The 20,703-nt window shown below is 34.4% G+C and overlaps 1 protein-coding gene across 1 annotated transcript; it reads right to left on the bottom strand.

Annotated features, from left to right (window-relative positions):
* Positions 1-12,302: 12,302 nt before the first annotated feature.
* Positions 12,303-20,703, bottom strand: LOC140049763 (uncharacterized). The gene is made up of 7 exons (XM_072094712.1): positions 20,427-20,703; positions 20,122-20,169; positions 19,381-19,598; positions 19,092-19,181; positions 18,584-18,926; positions 14,209-14,514; positions 12,303-13,022 (listed from the first exon to the last, which is right to left on the bottom strand). The coding sequence occupies exons 1-7, from the start codon at positions 20,701-20,703 to the stop codon at positions 12,676-12,678; spliced, it is 1,629 nt and encodes a 542-aa protein (XP_071950813.1). The 3' UTR covers positions 12,303-12,675.

Here is a 20,703-nt window from a genome sequence, read left to right as displayed (position 1 = left end):
GTTGTTTATATTTTTTCAGCAGTTAGGTTGTTCTTCTCTCTCTGTGATCGACAAAATGAAAAAAGTCTCGTTGTCATGTCACGTCTCCTCTCGCTGCTGCATGTCACCCTTCTCGACGAGCATCCCGGATCGAACGAACCCCAACTTTGACCAACAAACCATAATGTAAAATACTGTATACAGAGATGAATTGGTCAGGGACTGCTAAAGTACGCCAAATAAGATTAATTCAATTCAATAGACATTTATTTACAAAATCTGAATACATAGGAAAACAAGAAACAGGATTGTACAGAATTATAAAAATATGTTTCAGAAAATGAAGGCAAAAGCCCTGAAAGATGTTGGTAAACATCTTGTGTTGGGCGAGCCTTAACGCAAATAAAAAAGAAAAGAAATGCAGTTAAGAAAATAATAATAAATTTCATAATCTAAAATATGAATAACAGAAAAAAAAAATCTGTTGGTACTGCAGATCGAGACATGACCGATTAATAAATATTTAATAAGTAGAAGTATCTTAGGGGAATCAGATTTTAAAATGGAGGGTGGTAGGTTGTTCCATAGGGTGGGTCCAGGGTATCGAATGTTATTTTGGAAAGAATTTGTTCTATGGGAAGGTATAGATAATTTATTTTTAGTACGTGTGTGATGGGAATGAAAGAAGGAATTGGAAGTAAAAAGATAACAAAGATGGTAAGGAAGGATGTTGTTTAAGGCAGAGTAGACAAAAATGGTTTGTTGAATTAAATTGATATCATTAAGTTTGATGAGATTAAGACTTGAAAATAAATGAGAGGAATGAGAAAGCGGAGGCGCGCCAGATATAATTCTGATAGCCTTCTTTTGGAGGGTATGCAATTTCTTACGGTTTGTGGGGTATGTGTTGCACCAAACAATATTACAATAACTCAAATAGAGAAGAATCATAGAGCAATACAGAATGCGTAGGATATTAGGGGGTAAATATGAAGACAAACGAAAAATAATACCAAGGCTTTTGGAAATTTGGTTTTCAGTTACACTAATGTGTGTTTTCCACGTCAGGCCAGAATTAAGATGGACACCTAAGAATTTTGCTGATTGAACAGAGGGGATGTTTATATTTTTAATGGTAATATTGTATAGTGATGGGTCAATATTTTTTAACTTCTGGGGAGTCCCAAACAGGATAAAGTTACATTTTTATGGTTTATAGAAAGTTTATTAGCAGCAAAGTATTGGGACAACATCTCTAGGTGGGATTTGGTAGTATTAAATAGAGTTTGGATTTCAGGGTGAGAATAAGTGACAGTTGTGTCGTCAGCGTATAGGTAAAAATCAAGTAATGGGGAAGAAAGATTGATATCGTTAATGTACAGAATAAATAAAAGGGGATCCAGTAAGGAGCCTTGAGGAACACCACAAGTTACATGATTGAAATTAGAGATTGAATTGGAGAATTTTGTGCATTGGACACGATTAGAGAGGTAACTTTTGAAGAGATTTAATGCAGGGCCATGGATTCCATGGTGAGATAATTTGAATAAGAGTATATTGTGATCAATAAATAAATCATTTTGTTTGACAAATCCAAAGGAAATTACTCACATTCTTTAGCTTTCGCCATCTTGGCTGATGGCTTGATCACAAGTGATCCGGTCCACTGCTAATTCCTGGAAATCTGTTATTATTATTTCTAGGTGACGTCATACTTTTTCGTAGCAATGATGTGTATTCGTGATCGAGATATACAGCCATATTAATTATATATTAACTATAATATTAAATATATTAACTATAATATATAGATATTAATTCTCACGACGTCGTATCGTTGTTCACTAACACCCCTATCGAAAAAGCCTTGGACGTCATTAAAGATAGACTGATAAATGACAAAACTCTAAACCAAAGAACTAACTTAAAACCGGACGACGTTATTGCTCTTTTAGAATTTATCTGCACAACAACATATTTCAGCTTCAGAGGACAAATTTATCGTCAGATATTTGGTGCTGCCATGGGCAGCCCTGTTAGTGCAATCCTGGCCAATCTGTTTATGGAATGGTTAGAGAGAAAAGCCATCGCTACATCACCTCTCGATTGTAAGCCGAAGCTGTGGCGTCGCTACGTTGATGATTCAAAAAGACAGTACACATAAACTTACTGACCACCTCAACTCCATCGATCCAACGGGCAACATCAAGTTCACGTTTGAGGAAGAAGATCAGGGAAATATCCCCTTCCTGGACACATTAATCGTCAGGAAAGAAGATGGGTCACTGAAATTGCTGGTGTACAGGAAAAAGACACATACTGACCAGTACCTGAACTTCCAATCTCAACACCCGCTACACCAAAAGCTAGGGGTCATTAGAACGCTCATGGCGAACGCCCATCAGCCAAGATGGCGAAAGCTAAAGAATGTGAGTAATTTCCTTTGGATTTGTCAAACAAAATGATTTATTTATTATCTACAATCCTACAAAATGCACTTATTCACGGATATATTAGGCCCGTTCATATCGAACTTAGGGCGAGATAAATTTACTAGATTAACGAGATGATGTCGCCATAACTTCGACGTGAACGAATTATTAGGGCGAGACTACGGTCAGTCAAGGCCATCGCCTCGACGGAATAGTAAATCCACTGGTAAAGCTAGAAAACGATTAAGGTAATTAACACAGCATGAGGCATTCAGAATTGGAGGTCACCAATACACCAATCAGATTAAAGCAAATTTCAACTTTGACATATAAACATCAACAAATTACAGTAGCTTTATTTCTGAGCCACATGTTAACCGAGAGCGACGATCTGTCATATTACTATTTTAAAACTTATTTTAATACATCTGTACCGCATTCATCATGTCCGAAAAAGTAAAAGCGAAGACAAAAAATGTTACATCTAGGCTTGTATGTAAAAGAAACATGATCTCCCCAAGTTCGCGCTGTTCCTCGGCATAATCGTAGGTATCTGAGCCGTCGTTGTTGTCGCATCATTCGCTGGGATTCCATGCAGCTAGAAACGAACTCAACTAACGCAAACAGCAGCAAAGCAGTACCTTCATCTAGTTCAGTGTCGTCATTAATCATTTGTAAAAATATAGGTAAAAACCCCGATAATAATAATAACTGAGGAAGCATTGTGTCGACGGATCGTTAAGCAGTACTCGAAAAAGAAGAAGAAGGCGGTAGAATGGGAATATCCCAAAATAAAGTGCCCTAACCTGTTCAACTGTACTTCCTGTTTGTGTCGGCGGGGTCGCGAGCACGTGATGCTTAAGTTATCTCGCCCTAACATGAGCCGTCGAACGCAATTTAATGAATTTAATCGAATTACCGCTCTCGTAAAATTTAACTAGATCAGTACTTATCTCGCCCTAAGTTCGATATGAACCCAACTTATTGTGATCAATTGTATCGAAAGCCTTGGAGAGGTCTATAAAAATTCCTAATGTGAGGTGACGGTCTTCGAAACCATCTACAATTTTATTAGTTAGGTCGATTAGAGCGGATGCAGTATTGTTGCTTTTTCTGAATCCAAATTGTTTTTTTAGAGAATGTATTTATTTATAAATGAGGACGTACGTTCATAAATCACTCTCTCCAAGGCTTTCGAGAAAATTGAAAGAATTGAGATAGGACGATAGTTGGAGAGATCAGATTTGTTTCCGGACTTATAAATAGGAGTAACGCGCGCTATCTTCATGCTGTCTGGGAACACACCATTAGTTAAAACAAGATTAAAAATATGAGATAAAGGAAAGGAGATCAAATTGGCGACATATTTAATGGGTTTAGTTTTAAAATCGTCAATGCCAGGGGATTTGTTTGTTTCAAAGGATGTGATAATTTTTATAACTTCCGTCTCATCAACTGGATTAAGAAATAAAGAATTATGAGTTGGATTTGGCAGAAAGTCTTTAAATGACTTGTTGACATGGGGAATTTTGTTGACATGAGGAATTTTGTTAGCAAGGGAGGGACCGATTTCTACAAAGTATTTGTTAAAAGCATTACATATTGTATTGGGATCTTTAGTCAGTTCACCGTTGCAGTTGATAGATTTATTATTGGGGTTTTTGAATAGTGAATTGATGGTTTTCCAGGTTGCCTTGATATTATTTTTATGTTTAATGAAAGTGTCCCTGTAATGTAATTTTTTAGCCAGTTTGATCAAGGTATTTAGTTTATTGCGAAATTGTTTGTATGTTTTTTCATTGGCGACAGAAGGACAGTGGAGGAATTTAGAATAAAGTTTGTGTTTAGGCCTATATTTAACTGAATTTAGCAATCCATTAGTCATCCAGGATTTTATTTTATTTATTTTTTTATTTTTGGAGGGGAAAGTGTTTATTATAAAGTGATTTTAATTTATTGTCAAAATTGTTATATGCAGTGTTGGGATCGTCAGTGTTTATAACTTCAAGCCATTGTTGTGTATCCACATCAATGCGAAAGTTTTCCAGGGATGTATCAGAGATATCACAATACAGTAAACCACTTATGTTGTGATGATCGAACTGATTTGTAAAAATGTTGTCAAGCAGAGTAGCAGTGGTTTTAGATATACTGGATGGTTTGTGAATACATGGAAGGTAATGGTTACTAAACAGTGAATTTATAAAATGGCGGGCTTCATTATCAAATTCATATTTGAGAATGTCAATATTGAAATTGCCAAGGATATACACAATCTTGTTTTCTTTGGATAATGTGGAAAAAACAGAATCTAATTCATCTGAAAATGTGTTTGGGTCAAAAGAGGGGGGTCTATAAACTGTTCCAATAACGATGTTTTTTAAATTTGGTCTGGTAATTTTGATAAAAATTTATTCGCATGTAAAGGGGTGTAGAGTCAAGTCATTTCTTGTGGAATACTGAAGGCTATCACGAATATACATGGCAACGCCACCACCGACTTTATGGTCTCTGTGATTTGCAGTAAAAAGGTAATTAGGGAGCTGTACAAGAGGGTTTTCATATTTAAGCCAGGTTTCACTTACACCAATGACATCAAATTGATGCTTTGTTGCTTCTAAGAGTTGTTTAATTTGATCAATGTTTTTAAGGATACTTCTAAAGTTAAAACGTATTTTAGAAAAGCAGTCAGATTTAGTATTCGGGAATGAGTTGGGGTAGTAGTATTGAGATAAGTTTTGGTCGTTAGAGAAAAAATGTGTATCGGGATCAATATTAGTAGTAAAATTGTCAGAATCATTTAAAAAGGGTGAACAAATTAGGTTGGTTAGTCGGTCATGTTCCGAGGTGCTAGAGGCTATATCATTTGCATAGTACATACCAAAAAATATATATATATGTGTTACAAAAACAAAAAACTACGACTTAACGTATTTAAAAAAGAGAGAAAAAAAAAATCAAAATTGCAATTTAACATTAAGTTAACTGAAAAAAAATATGATATGATGAATGAAAACAAAAACAAATTTAAAAAAATTAAAATTGAAAATGATGGAAACGTGTTTTTATTTTTTAAAGTGTTAAATTGTTATTATTTTCCATTCAAAAAGTATAAGTTATCTTGATGCTTGGCATTGTTTCCCTGGCTGACCACTTCCTCTTCTCTTCTGTCCACTTCCTCTTCTCTTCTGTCCACTTTATCTTCTTCATGCCTCCCATTCGTGATCCAGCCACTCTCACCAGTTTAATAATAAAAACATTGTCAAACAAAAGTTAATGATGAAAATAGAAGTAATAATTATGATTATCAAAATAATGATTGATAAATGAAATTAATATGATGAATAATATGAAGGAAAAAGAAGAGCGTCTTTTATGAATGTTGTTTTCAGTTATGAGTTAGTGTTATGTAAGGAGTACTTAGCTGTTTGTTGATCATTCTTGATTTGGGCGGAAACTCAAAGATGGTTGAGGTCAGAATCTGATCTGATGACGATCTTTTTCTTGTTCTTTAGCAGACATTGTACTCTTCCATCTGTGGACCAGGCAGCTTCAACCGATTCATTACGTGTTGCTAGATGTAACATATTTAAGCGTCTCGATGTTAGGTTCTCAGTAATTGAGTAACCAGATTGTTTTAGTTGTCGTTTATTGCGAAAAACATCAGAGCGAGTGCGATATGAGGTGAATTTGATAATAATAGGTCTTGGTTTGGATTTAGATACATCGGTGCCAGGATTTAGTTTCTTTCTGCCAAAACGATGTGTGCGATCAATATCACAAAGTTCAACCCCTCCTGAGATCCTTGTTATTACGTCAAGTGCCAGTGTATCTGTATTTTCCTTAAAAGACTCGGGAACACCATGTAATAGTAGACAGTTACGTCTGCTATACTGTTCTAATTCATCGAGTTTATCCCCCTTTGCTCTGTTTTCAGCTAATAAAGTGTCATTCTGTTCACGAAGATTAGAAATGTTTGCCGCCGTTACACCGTTGTCCATGGCAACGCTGGCATAAACACTGTCAGGTAACCTGATCAACTATAGATTTTCTGATTTCAGCGATTAGCGTTTTACTATCACATACAGCTTTAATTATTTTCTGAAAGAGTTCAGGTGACGATAATATATGATTGCTAATGCTTGTTGCCACAATTGGCGAAAGGATCGTCGGCTAGAAGGTCATGAAGGGGTCCGACTCCGAGACCTAGCGGTGATACCGGCTTCGCCTCCGCTGCTGGCATGGCTTGTTCCGGGTCATCCGTTTAGATGGTTTTTTTGTTTAGTAGATCTAGTTGACATCATGCTCAGTTTGCTAGTTGACGTTATTATGATCAATATCAGAGTTGTAAATGTGCAATTAAGAGACTTTTTTTGTTAGGCAATCAAGCTATCATTGTTTGCAGCGCCAACTACGCTAATTACTATAACTACAAGAATCAGCAGTCCCATACATTTTATTTATCATAAACAATATATTTATTAAAACTCCAATTTCAACAACGACACCAATTAAGTGAGGCAAATCTTTTCATTCGTCTCATTGTCTAGTTCCTGGTTCAAACGCATAACACGTTTATTTCTGGTCTAAGCCTACGAATAGACATTCCTGTTTGGAGAGACAGAGCGAGAGGAGAGGAGAGCCAAAAACCGGTGCATGTGCAGATTGATTTACTCCGTGAAAAGTAAAAATTACCCACTTGCCCCAAGTACGTTAATTACGCAAAATGAATTGGTCAACCCCTAAAAATCACATCAGAAATGAAAATTTAGCATACGAATTGTAGCTTCTCAATGAACTTCAAGACAAGTTTGCAATTCAGTTTCTTATATTCTGATTGACTATAAAAAACCAAAACAAATGTTGAGTACTAATATGCAGTACAGTAGAGTAGGCTAATACTTAGTACCTCTACATATAGCCTAGCCTAGCCTAGCCTATTAGGCCTAACTATAACTACGGTAGAAAACAAAGTTATAAGTCTGTATCATACATAGATAAAATTAGTTTATTAAACTCACCAAAGATTTGCCTCTAAGGTAACACTAAAAACTGAACAGCTACAGCACTAGCCTATGCTAGTAAACAGCATACAATATTAAGCCTATATAGAGATAGCACTTCACACTACCAAGTACAACAGTCTACTGCCCAAGCCAGCATACTAGGCACGCTTAATTTGCATAACAAATTACCTGGAGCACTTGGTGAGCTACAGCACAACTCCAACTAAGTTTACATGCTTCAACGATTCTATTATAATCTGTGCACAATAAAGCTTTACCTATGTTTGCACTAACATCCTCATCCTTCAATTGTGAATCACAATTTCCTCATTAAACATAAAATAAATTACATAATCCAATATATCATTCTTACTATTATATCATAACATAGACATTTCTTTAAATACAATTTTACAGTATAGTTATGCTGCTTAATATAACATATATGTAAAAGTTCAGTATAATATAATCTTTTCCCAACAGCAAGCATAGCTTATCTATGGGACGAACAATGGTATTCGTTTGAGTTTTAACTTTAACTCTTCGCGTAAACCCATCTTTGTTTGGAAATGTTTCCACTATTAGCATCTGTTAAACTTTGCTGTGTAAGTAATGCAAACAGGATCTTCCGAATACTTCTTATCTGCCTCTCCCAAATGCCAACATGATGGGAGCCAGCCGGAGGATTAAAGATCCAATCTATTCCCATTTGAGGAAGGTTATGATGCACTTACTGCGAGTTCCACGCCTCTAATTCTTTCTTCAGCTCTCGTTGCGCACCAATAAAATTAGTTCCGTTGTCAAACCTTATTGTTTTCACATTTCCACGTCGAGCGACAAATCTTCGTAAAACATTTATACAACAATTTGTGTGGACGCAGCTACTTCTATGTACTCTGCTTTAGAAGTTAAACAGATGAATATAACACCATATCCTTTAACTGATGATCGCCTTTGTTTAACATGAAGCGGCCCAAAGAAAATCTATTCCAACATTGGTAAATGGGGGTTCACCTGCTTTGACTCGATCATAAGGTAGATCGACCATCTTCTTTTCCATAATTTTGCCACGATGTCGTCTGCAAATGACACATCGATTACTCTTACGAGCGTTTGCTCCATTATTCCAGTACGTTTCCCTCAGTTTTGCTAACATTATATTCCTACAACTATGCCCACATTTCAAATGAATATCTTTGAGTATGAGATCAGCAACAGTCAGAACTTTAACAATTAAAACTGAGTCCAGCTTGTAGAGTGTACTTGACCTGGAAACCTAGCTTTTGTTGATATATCAGGATTATTTTGCGAATAACGATTTATTAGCGAGGACTTCACCTTTTGAGTGCATACCAAGTAGAATAGTGTTGAGTTAATTTACTCAATGGGTTGACTACTTCTTGTGCTTGCGTAGCGCACACTATTTTTACCTCAACATCAAATTCATCTATCGGCTTGGTTACAATCTGCTGCTGCGGTCACTCTTCCTCCACTTTCCACAGGAATCCTGGTTCTCGAAACCAAATTGCTGAATAAAACAAACCTAAGTTCTTTAGAATTAAATTATTAATTTTTAGTTTTAATTAAAATATATATACTGAGTAGTATGATGTTTAAGGTTTACTGTGCAATGTCATAACAAACATGGTAAGCTTCATTAGTATTAGTTATAAATTATTATAAGTTATATAGTCATACTGTTTGATTTGTTCTTATTGTTCAACTATGGTTTAAAATATGTAACAGTATACTGTATAGCATTTGTCATTCATTTACCGGAGTTCTTTAAAATTGTTGAACAATGATATAGTTTAGATTGTAATTAGAATACTAAATATTAATGATGATCTTGGTGATTTAACTGTGATGTTATTCATTAAAATTATTAGAATTATGTATCTACTTAGGACTTCCGATACAAAGTATTCATCATAGTATATACCATACTCACACATGATCACGTCACTGATATTTTTATATTAAGCAAGACAATATTCGCTAGTTATTAAAAATGTAAGTGTGCTCCACACAAAAATGTTTGTACCAGCTATAGGTTAAATGTCAAAATAATGTGTTTTTTAACATTTTGTGTATTTCTGTTGTATTAGAGCAAATATAAATATATATTTTTGAGACTAAAATTATAACTTTCTTATACTAGTGGTTGCTGAGATATTGATATGGCTATTTTCTTGACCAATGGTCAGAAATAATGTTTCGCGGTCATTTGTGGCAAAAGTTAAAGTGAATAGAAATATGTATCTTCTGAGTATTTTTACACCATGTACAACCATATCCGCCCAATAATTTCTGAGATATGAAAAGTATGCTCCAAGCCAAAAATATTTGTGCCGGCTACATGTCAAAGGTCAAAATAAGGGGTTTATTGACAGTTTATGATTTTTATTACATTACAAATATAAACATATACTTTGCGAGTAATTTGAGACCACAATTATCACTTTCTGACCAGTAGTTGATGATATATTCATATGGCCAATTTCTTGACCAGTGGTCAGAAAAGGGGTTTCTGTCCACTTTTCGCAAAAGTTTCCCATTAGAGTGAATAGGGCTTCTGAGTAGTTTGGCACAAAAAATATTCCAATACACCCAGTAATTACCAAGTTACGCACAGTTCTAACTTTGACCATATTGACCTTTTGGCCTCTGTACTGGCCAACAGCAAAAAATTGATTTGTATTGATAAGGAAGCAAAAAAACATTGTTAAAATAGTTTGCTAGAGGGTGCAGGTGAACCATTTCTGGCTCCCCAACTTAGGCCTATAAGCAGGTACAAACAAGGAGGATAAAGTTGCAATCATATTTACTTTTTCTAATTAGGCCTACACCACCAGAAAACATACATTGTTGTTCATCTTAAAGACAAACCACCAAACATTATTACCACCACAAATCAAGACATTCAACTGAACAACAGGAGACGGCAAGAATATTCAACCAGATTCAACGAAGTCACTGTTTTCCTGTCGGAAATGATATTAACATACTTTGGAAGATTTTTCAAAACATGAACATTTACACAGACGACTATGAAATTATATATATTATATATGTCCTTATACCCGTGAGGACGGAAAAAACTGTAGTTTTGTGATTGCATGACTACAAACCTTCATTTTACAGTTAGAACTAACATTATTTGCGATGACTCTGCAATTTGTATTTAAATTTGTTTGCTTTTGCAATTAATACAAAATAGATAGAAATAGAATACAGTATGTCTGTTAACTTTATCTTCCTTTTAATATACATCGATTTATAGATTTGTGTATACTGTATTGTACTATATTACTAGTGTCAACAATCAAATACTTAGGGTCACTTGATGAAACTCTCTCAGGTGAAAAAATATTAATCCAAAGTATAGACTGTATTAATGGTAGACTAAATTTCTCTATAGACAAGCATCTTTTCTTAGAGAAAACGAAAGAAGAATTCTTTGCTATGCTCTCATTCAAATCCACTTTGAATATGCGTGTTCATCGTGGTACACTGCAGCACCAAAAGCACTAAAAAACTAGAATTTAATTCGTCACTTTGACGAATTATAGGTAATCATTTTAAAATTTTTACTGACATTACATTTTTAAAAACATACACGCACGTTAACATACGATTGATAAATGTTGATGTATCCTATGACCTGATGCATTAAACGCTTATAGTGCTGAGTTATATTATATGCCCTATAGAATATATACAGTATATACTGTATACCTATATACAGTATAGCATTTGAAGATGGTGTCCCGTTAGGACCGGGATGTCTGCCCATGTTTCAATTCGGCCCACTCTGTCGCGGAAGTTAGTTTCAAAAGATGTTTAAATTAAATATTGTATTAATTATTAGGATGGTATTTATTTGAATGAACGCCTCCCCAATAAAACATCACTTTGAATAAATAAAATAATATCTAATAAACGCCCATCCACATTTATAACACCATTATACTATTTGTAGTAGAATTCATCGCACTGTTATCTACAATTTACCAAGCATTTGTTATTCTTTTTCCCACTTCTCATATCCACAGAGGATTTTATTTGATTATAAATGTTACCATATTATTAAAACTAAAAAAATAAACATATCCCTCGAATAAGCACCTCCCTCAAATGAACTCCGCCTCCCCACCTCCGCCCTATAAGGGCCCTACCAAACAGTAAACACTATACTTTTATTAATCATCTAAGACACTGTGAAACAGAGTAGGTTTAGTTTTACGAATGTCAAGCATTTTCAATAATGGTAACCGACAGAAAACGTACAAAGAGAACGTCCTTCTAAAACCTTTTTACCCGAGTCATTATCATTCCGAACCATCGTCTACATTTCCTAGGGGAGCGAGCGAAACGAGCTCACCCTCTTGTTTAGAAAAGTAGTTCGCATCAAAACGACATAGCATCTAAACTTCTTCTTTTTAAACTTCTTTTACCCCAAGGACTCCAATGGAAATAAACATGAGTTATTGGTTTTCTTGGACAATCCTGATCGAAATCACCTTTCTCACCCTTTTGATATCTTTTATGAATTTGTAATGGTTTCTAAATATTTTAACAATATTTTAAACATTGTTTTTATACGGTTTTAGATGTTTTTAAAATAGTTTTATATATGTTGTTTTTAATACTGTTTTATTCATGAACCTTTTTACTTGTTTTATGTGATTTTGATCAAATAAATGAATGAATTAATATTGTATTATCTTTTTGATTCCCGAACCTTAACATCATTATATAAGATACCTTCTAGTATAATTAATACATAAATAAGTATAAATTCAAAAAATACTTGAATATAAGTGTAATTAATGTTTATTATGAACTGAATAAAATAACAACTTAATTTTGTTTGTGCCTCCACTTTAAAACATCAACTAGTCACTCAGTTCCAAATGTGTACAACGCGTGCAATGACAAAATATTTGTATTACTATATTGGTGGCCTATTTCATTCTTACTGTATTATATTTATTTGGGTAACAGAGCTTTTGATCAGAAACAATACAAATAGTATAGATTGTATCAACCATATTAATGTACGGTAACAATAATTACATCAACTAGGCAGCCAGTCAAAATGTGTGCGGGGTTTGCAATGATAACATATTATTATTTTTATATTGTAGGCCTATTATAATCTCATTATATCCAATTGTGTAACAGAGCTCTTGATCAGGAACAAATACATGCATGACATTGGTTGAACACACGCAGGCTATAATAGCACTCTACAATTACTTAGGAGTATAGTAGCAGTAATATATTCGGTGATTGTTATGAGTTGTTTTATAAGGATAGTAACCACCAGCGTAATCCCCATTATCATCGTCTTCTGTGTCCCATCTAAAGTACTCCATATTAACGTTTGCTCCTTCTACCGACTGACAAATATTTTTGTAAGGGAACAGGTAGAAAGGACTATCCGTAGGAAGGTAGATAGCATTTTCAGCGAAACCGTCTACTTTGCAACAATAATATATGAGAGTGTTACCACCATAACCACCACGTGGCAGTGATCCCGAATAGCTATTTTTGTTGTCGTCATCCTCATCATCCCAATAAATATATCCGGCGGCCATTCCTACAAAATTCAAAAGAATACAGTTCTAAACTATAAAAAAACAATAAATAGTATGTTTGATCGTAAACACGAATTTCAATTATTCGTCCAGTAAAAAAAGTCCAGGCGTATCCGCAACTAATGCATAAACTAATTATAACTACTGACTGGCTTTGTATTTTAAATTGTTTATAATTTTATAAGGATGGCCTGAGAAAGAAAACGGCGAAATGTTCCTTCAAATTGTAAAAAGCTGCTTAATCAAAATGAGCAACCAACCGTTTTGTATATTTTTTTGTGATAAATTAACTACTGATACATTCATCTTGGACAGACTTTATGCTACTTTTTTTTTCAAATAACATTTTCCATACTACCATTTTCTTTTCAAATTTGGTACTGTAGCATAATTATGCACACGTTTTGTTTGCAGTTTAGAATTGTGCTAAACGCTAAAAGCTATGAGTGTGAAAACTGATAGAAATGAAATTTGAATTTCCTAGCAACACTAAGAAATGTATGCACAGCTGAGACAACTATATTAAAAGAGATTTGCAACGCGTGTCGGTTCTTTTGATCTTCCAATTTAGACCTAATATTCTCATTGTTCAAATTACGTGTGCGCTCAAGAATAGTCCGACTTGGAGACCAAGTCGTCACAATAACAGTTTGGCAAAAACTAAAAACACCAATATTTGAGAGCGTTAATCGGCGTATTTCGCTAGATTCTTTCTCAAACTTTCTTCTTGGATCATAAAACTGTGCATGTGCAAATTCACAGAGCTACTGATGACCACCAATAAGCTAATTGCCGATGACTCAGCAAATTTACATAATAGGAGGAATACACAAAGTGCAATTTACTGGTTTCCAATCTCTTGCTGTTGTGGTCTCAGAGCATAATAACTGTGCGCTCGTTTCTCTAGCATTGGAAACGCTTGTGAAAGTAGGCCTACTCTTTCATTTGAAAAAAAAATTGAGGTTTTTTTTTAAATAGTTGAAAAACGCTGAAATATTCTATTCGAAATTATGTATTTTATTTGTTTGATAATTAAAGGTGAAAGAATATTTGTGTAACATACAAATAACAGAAAAAAAAATTATGCTTAAAAATGTTTATCATACATATACATATATATGTAATAAAATTGGACGAACCAAAAAAATATAATTTTGTAAATGCCTTTCATACGTTCAGGCTACTTACCAACTGGGCAGTTTCCACTGGATGGATGAAAAACGCAATATTGCCCTTTCGGCCAATCACCGTCATACATGGTAACTGTATTTTGAGTTTTCATACAGAAATGTTGTGCCATGTCTCTGCTACCAACTGATCCACTTACAAAGTGCAACGGAGTTGACCAGTAGTTCTTGTTGTCATCATCTTCTGAATCATGGTATCTCCATCCGGAATGGAACGTAAATCCTGGGGTCTTTGGACATCCAGTATTTGTTTTGGGAAGTCCAAAATTACCGACCGGCCATGTTATGGGAACAGTTATTATAGCGTCTGAAAGAAGCATTGCTACAACATGTTATCTAGGCCTATTTAAAGATAGATAATTTCTAGCTATGCTTGTGATAATTGCTTATTTTAATTATTTAAAAGTTATTCTATTTCAACAAAACTAGATGGTACGCGAGCGAAGCGAGCGTACCATCTAGGTCGTGCTCACAGATGGTTCTCGAATACATAATAATTTAAGTGTTAAAAAACTGGCGATTTCAAATGTACGTACCGCAGATTTATGCACTCAACTAAAATTAGCACCCTGGGAATTACTTTCGAAAGAGAAACTTGTCACAAAATAAGACCAATCGTTTAAGTCAAATTTAAACAAACTTAATTTGTGTTTTATATGTAACATTAGGATTGAGGGATGGGGAAGAGGATGGGTGCAAACAGGAACAATTTTTAAATATATTCTTTATCCATTTAGTAACGAAATATTAATTGTTTTCATGTTTTACAAATAATATACCACTAAACACAGTAAAACATTGCGATGTAATACTTGTTGAAACTATCACCGTCCTAGTCGATTGAAAAGTAGAGTACATGTAACGATACATCACTACGACGTGTGTATATGTTTATATAATGTAAACAATTTGTGAAAACCACCTCTATTCGGAGCAAATCATAAATTCGATTTAATCGTCAATAAATATTAAATTATCTAACTCAACTAAATTAGTAGGCCTAATGGTTTTCAATTGTTTCTTAGAGCCAATTCATATTTAAGTTGGTTCCTACCCTACCCACCAAAGTTGTTGTGCGTTTAGGGCTTGTGATGCACTGTAGGCCTATCCTCTACTGTCTTTACAACGCTACTCATGCCAGTGAGGGAAGGGTGATGATGTGGGTGGTTTAACTGCAATAATAAAGATTTGTACATAAATATACGGCGACTGAAAACGCTAGCTCATTATCCGTTTAAAAAAAATCTATATCCAACCTCTGCAGCACAGATTGAAAAAAAAAATGGATTGAATTTCTATTTTGAGTATACAGTACTTGCCTTTACGACGCCTGAAGGAATAGACACTTGTGGAACAAAGATTGGAATGTTCCATTCATCGCAAATCAATACATTTGTATAAAGGTATATTAAATCTATCAAAATAGTATTGTTTAAAGAAAATCGGCCTGTCTTCAACATTATGATGCTGTACTCGAGCTGTTCAACCGGTTTTCAGCCATTATAAGCAATTACCGTAGGAGGAGATAGGAAAATGCGAAGCGTCCTCGTATTATTGTATGCGGGTATTTTTCAAGATGGACATGCATTTAGTGTATACCACGATCGGAAAACACCCCTATTTGGGGAAAATCGTTGAACCTAAATTCGTTTTAATTGTCAATAACTAATTATCGAACTCAATTTAATTAGTAAACAGGGTTACATCAGGTGGTTAAAATCAGTATCGAAAGTACGAACCAACTTTATATACCATCGAGTAAACATTCTAGAAGTAACGCGCGATTGACCGATTTTTGCCCTTACGTAAATTTATATTATAGATACAAACGTTGAGAAGGAACTGTCAGTATAAAGTTTATTTGTATATAATAATGTGTTTATATATCTAACAGTAGAGCCTAACCACAATCTCAGTAATAAAGTTTATTTGTATATATTTTTATATTACATCTAACAGTACGAACATTCACAGTAAGAAATGTTCGATTCAAATGAGGACCAAAAATAGTTAATAGGTATTTACAGTATTTTCAAAGTTTTGTTCAAGTTTATTCTCAAAGGGCCCATATATTTACCTACCGTATGTGTTAAACCAAGGGCTCATAAATTTACCTACTTGTGTTAAAGCAAACTCTGGCAGACTGAGAGATTGGGATGTTCCATTCATCGCAAATCAATACATTTGTATAATCGTATATTAAATCTATCAAAATAGTATTTTTTTAAGAAAATCGGCCTGTCTTCAACATTATGATGCTGTACTCTAGCTGTTCAACCAGTTTTCAGCTATTAAAAACAATTATCGTAGGAGGAGATAGGAAAATGCGAAGACTCCTCGCATTTTTGTGGCGGGTATTTTTCAAGATGGACATCCATTAGACAGTGTATACCACGATCGGAAAACACCCCTATTTGGGGCAAATCGTTGAACCTAAATTCGTTTTAATCGTCAATAACTAATTATCTAACTTAATTTAATTAGTAAACAGGGTTACATCAGGTGGTTAAAATCAGTACCAAAAGTACTAACCAACTTATATACCATCGAGTAACAATTCTAAAAGTAAGGCGCGATTTACCGAATTTTGCCCTTACGTAAATTTATATATAGATAGAAAAAAATGTTAAAAAGGTATCTAATCCACAACAAAATACCTAGATGCGTTACTAACGGGTCATTGACCAAACGCCACAATTCCATCATTCGGCCTGATGGTACGACCTGGATAGGTCGTGAAACATGTTTGTGAAGTTGGTTACTAGTTCCTAGTTTAGTGTGCACAAAATACAACTAAAAATCGTGATATGATAACACCGCATTTACTAACAGAATCTATACAAATTTGTTGATGTTAGTCTTTTGATTTTTGATCCAGAAACCAACGCATGTATTTCTTACATTAATTGTGAATACGTTAATCATGATCAATTTAATTATAGATTTTCAAAGATAATAATACAAAAATGATATTTTAAGAATATTGATAATATTATAGGGACTATAAAGTATATATAAAACAAGCTCACGATAAAGGATTCAAACTAAAATCTATTCAGTAAAATTACCGTAGTCGAGTTATAAAATAACGTTTTATCCTTATTCACTTCAGTATTAACGTGACAGGTGATTCCTTGGGCTTAGACATATCGACGGCCTAGGGTCCTAGCACAAAACTCACAACTAAAAAAAGTCACACAGTAATTATACCTAACTGATGTCTCCACATCCCGTCTTATGACGTCATTACAGCTTCTTTTGCTGTACCCCGAGTATCGCACACTCGTGCTTGTTATTTACTACCGTAATCGTTTGGTGTTTCTACATTAGCTGGAGGTTTTACTACATTAGCGGCGGATTGTTCTACATTAACGGTTGTTTCAACATTATCTCGCGTTTTTTACATTAGCGGTTTTAACAGGGCCCTAATAGGGTGGAGGTGAGGAGGCGGAGTTAATTTTAGGGAGGTGTTTACTTGAGGGTTTTATTTTTTAGTTTTGATAATAATGGTAACATTCATAATAAAATAAAATCCTCTAGTAGATATGAAAAGTGGTAGCAAAGAATGAAAAATGCTTGGTAAATTGTAGATAACAGTCCGATGAATTTGAATACAAATAGTATAATTTTGTAAAAATAGAATACAATATTGTGTATATAAATGTGGATGGGCGTTTATTAGATGTGGAGAGGGCGGCGATTATTATTCAGTGATGTTTTATTGGGGTGGTGTTAGGCGTTTATTCAAATAAATACCATTCTAATTGGTATACTTAATACATTAATTAAATTAATAAACATCTTTTGAAACTAACTTCCGCGACACAATAATGGGCCGTTTCGCCCTAAGAAGGAAGACGTTTTAGAAGGCTTGCAACATGGGCGCGGCAGAAGTATGCCAGGGTCCTAACGGGACACCGATAGTGCACAGTTATACAGTCCTGCCAGCTTACTCAACAACTCGGCTATCGGGGTTTCACTTGATTTCAAACAAAAGATCTTATCATTAGTTCTCCCGATGTAATTTTATATACTATTCTCGCACGCGCGGTCCGAAAATAAACAAAAAACTAAAATTGCTATCGCCACCAACGGCCAACTTAGTTGAAACCAAGAAGTTGCAAGGTGACAACTCACTGTGAATCCGGAACTAACTTTGCCGCCAACGCTTAAAAATCGAAGAAATATGGAACATTATCGTAATATTGAGAACTAATGTTATCAAATCTACGTTTCGCAGTATATCTGAATTAGATAAGGTAGGTATCCAAGGCGGAGATCTTTCCCGAAGTTTTTCCATTGTGTCGCCTATGTCAGAATTAAGCATAATTTATATATAGACACTACAGTACATTTGCTATTAGTTGATACTCTACCTTCTTGTGCCTCATCACTGTTCAACCATTCCGGATAGTCAGTTAATGCTTGTTCCATATTATATCGCATAGTTGTAAGACGACCATAGAAATCATCAGACAGAATTCCTGAGTTCACATAATCCTGGTGCAACTGCCAGTACTGAACGTCGAATACTTCTTCCATACCCATCAATTGGTATGCATATGGCATGGCAAGGTTGCTGTCTCCTAGTGTATATGTTTCAACTTGCAAACCAACATTAAACCCTGTATCCATAGACCTTTTAACTGAATCTGTGTTTACATCAATTGAGCTTTTAAAGCCCATGTACGACCCTCCAAGTGAAGTACTCGAAGAATACTGAAGGAAATAAATTATTGTGTCAACCAATCGTATAGCCTACCCCCAAGGTTAGGTTTGAGATATACCAAAAGAGGATTATCTTTCTCACAAGGTAAACTATAGAATTATTTATAATAATGAAGCCATAAGTTTAAAAATAGTAAGCCTATACTAATAACATACATATTCCGAAGAGTAGTATGCAAAAGCTGAACTTGACCACTGGTATCGCTTCACGTTTTTAGTTCCTAGGTTTACCTCGTTCACAACATGCTAATAATAAAAGCAGAGTAAGTAAACACAACTTGTTAGAGTTCTTTTAGATTATATTTTTAATTAGAAAATATCGGCAGATTTTCAATTTGTATTTAATGATAACTAACATGATTAAAGTTTATCCAGTTAAGGCTAGTTATTGTTCTTAGTAAACAACTATGATAATACAAAACAGTATAAACTCAAATACACTTACTGTTCCGAAATCATGAATAAATTTCATGTAGTCATAATTAGCTTTAGAATAGATGTTGGGAAGTGCATTGACCCTGTTAACGAAAGATCTTGATAGTGGATACCTATCAACCTGCGCCAGCTCATATTTAAATCTTGCCTGTCCAAAATTGCACAAGTCCTTCTCCTCATAATAAACATAGGAATTCGAATTTATTGACACCATTACATTCTTATAGTCTGTAAAAATAATTGTAGCATAGAGTATGTTATTATTTGTGCAATTTCAATGCAATGCCCGTATCAGGACTTATCTTCCACCTTTTTTTTTCTAAAACATATTTCGCAAGAATTATCTATTTTTCCAGCGGCCAGCTCACCAGATACGGATTTGGACTTTAGGCCTAAATCAAATTAAATAATATTGCTAAGTCATAGAATTTACAGCAGTAACATCCTTCAAATATTCTCTACTTTCAACAAAGCTTTAAGGCAGGATGAAGTTCATTTTTTTGTAACGAAACATGTAAATAAAGGTGAGTAAATTTAATCTCACAAAAGACTAAAAATATACATTGGGGGATTTTGCAATCTACATCTACGTTTTTATATAGAATTACTACAAACACAATGGAGTGACAGATCTAAGTTCTAAGATTACAGTATCAACTAGAAATAAATTGGGTAGTAACATTGATATCGAATTGAAAATAAATGATTTAAATAATGGGATTGGATTAATCAAAACATTTATGAAACTTACAGCTGCTATGACTGAATTTTGTCGATCCATATCTAAATCGTACACTGACTGAAACAAAACAAAATTTAGACTTCAGCTTTACTTTTTTGGGGTTTTGTTTAGTATGTGGACGTTAAAGAGTTAAATATTGAATGAACATAATATTTTATTTGGCGTAAAAATTGGCCCTCGAAAGGTAATAATAATAATAATAATAATAATAATAATAAGATTTTTATAGCGCACATACCACTCCAGAGTGCTCAAGGCGCATAAAGGTAAAACTTTATGGGAAAAAAAGAAAGAAAATGTGTGTTTAGGCCTACCAGAAAAGCTGACATCTGTTTCAAATTTAGAGGCATATGCATATGCGTTGTGGAACAATTCTAGCTGTTTGACTGACGAACAGGTTGAAGATGCTGAGTAAACAACTTGGTCTGGCGTTGAACCTTTATTGAAGGTCCATTCAAATACTTTCCATGTTGGCCGAAGTCCAGGGTCTTGTGCAGCAGTCGTTGGGCTTCCATCTGGATTACCATACAGTAGGTTATAGCTAATACCAAGGTAGTCGATACCACCTGGATATGCGCCAGTTATAACCAT

Source organism: Antedon mediterranea, chromosome 5 (assembly GCF_964355755.1).
Source record: "Antedon mediterranea chromosome 5, ecAntMedi1.1, whole genome shotgun sequence".
Classification (NCBI taxonomy): Eukaryota; Metazoa; Echinodermata; class Crinoidea; order Comatulida; family Antedonidae; genus Antedon; species Antedon mediterranea.
This window is presented reverse-complemented; position numbering and strand designations above follow the sequence as displayed.

Coding starts and splice junctions, on each gene's coding strand:
- LOC140049763 (XM_072094712.1), bottom strand. CDS start 20,703: ATGGTTATAACTGGCGCATATCCAGGTGGTATCGACTACCTTGGTATT. Junction 19,599..20,121: donor AAAATTCAGTCATAGCAGCT/GTAAGTTTCATA, acceptor TTATTTTTACAG/ACTATAAGAATGTAATGGTG. Junction 18,927..19,091: donor CATACTACTCTTCGGAATAT/GTATGTTATTAG, acceptor TATTTCCTTCAG/TATTCTTCGAGTACTTCACT.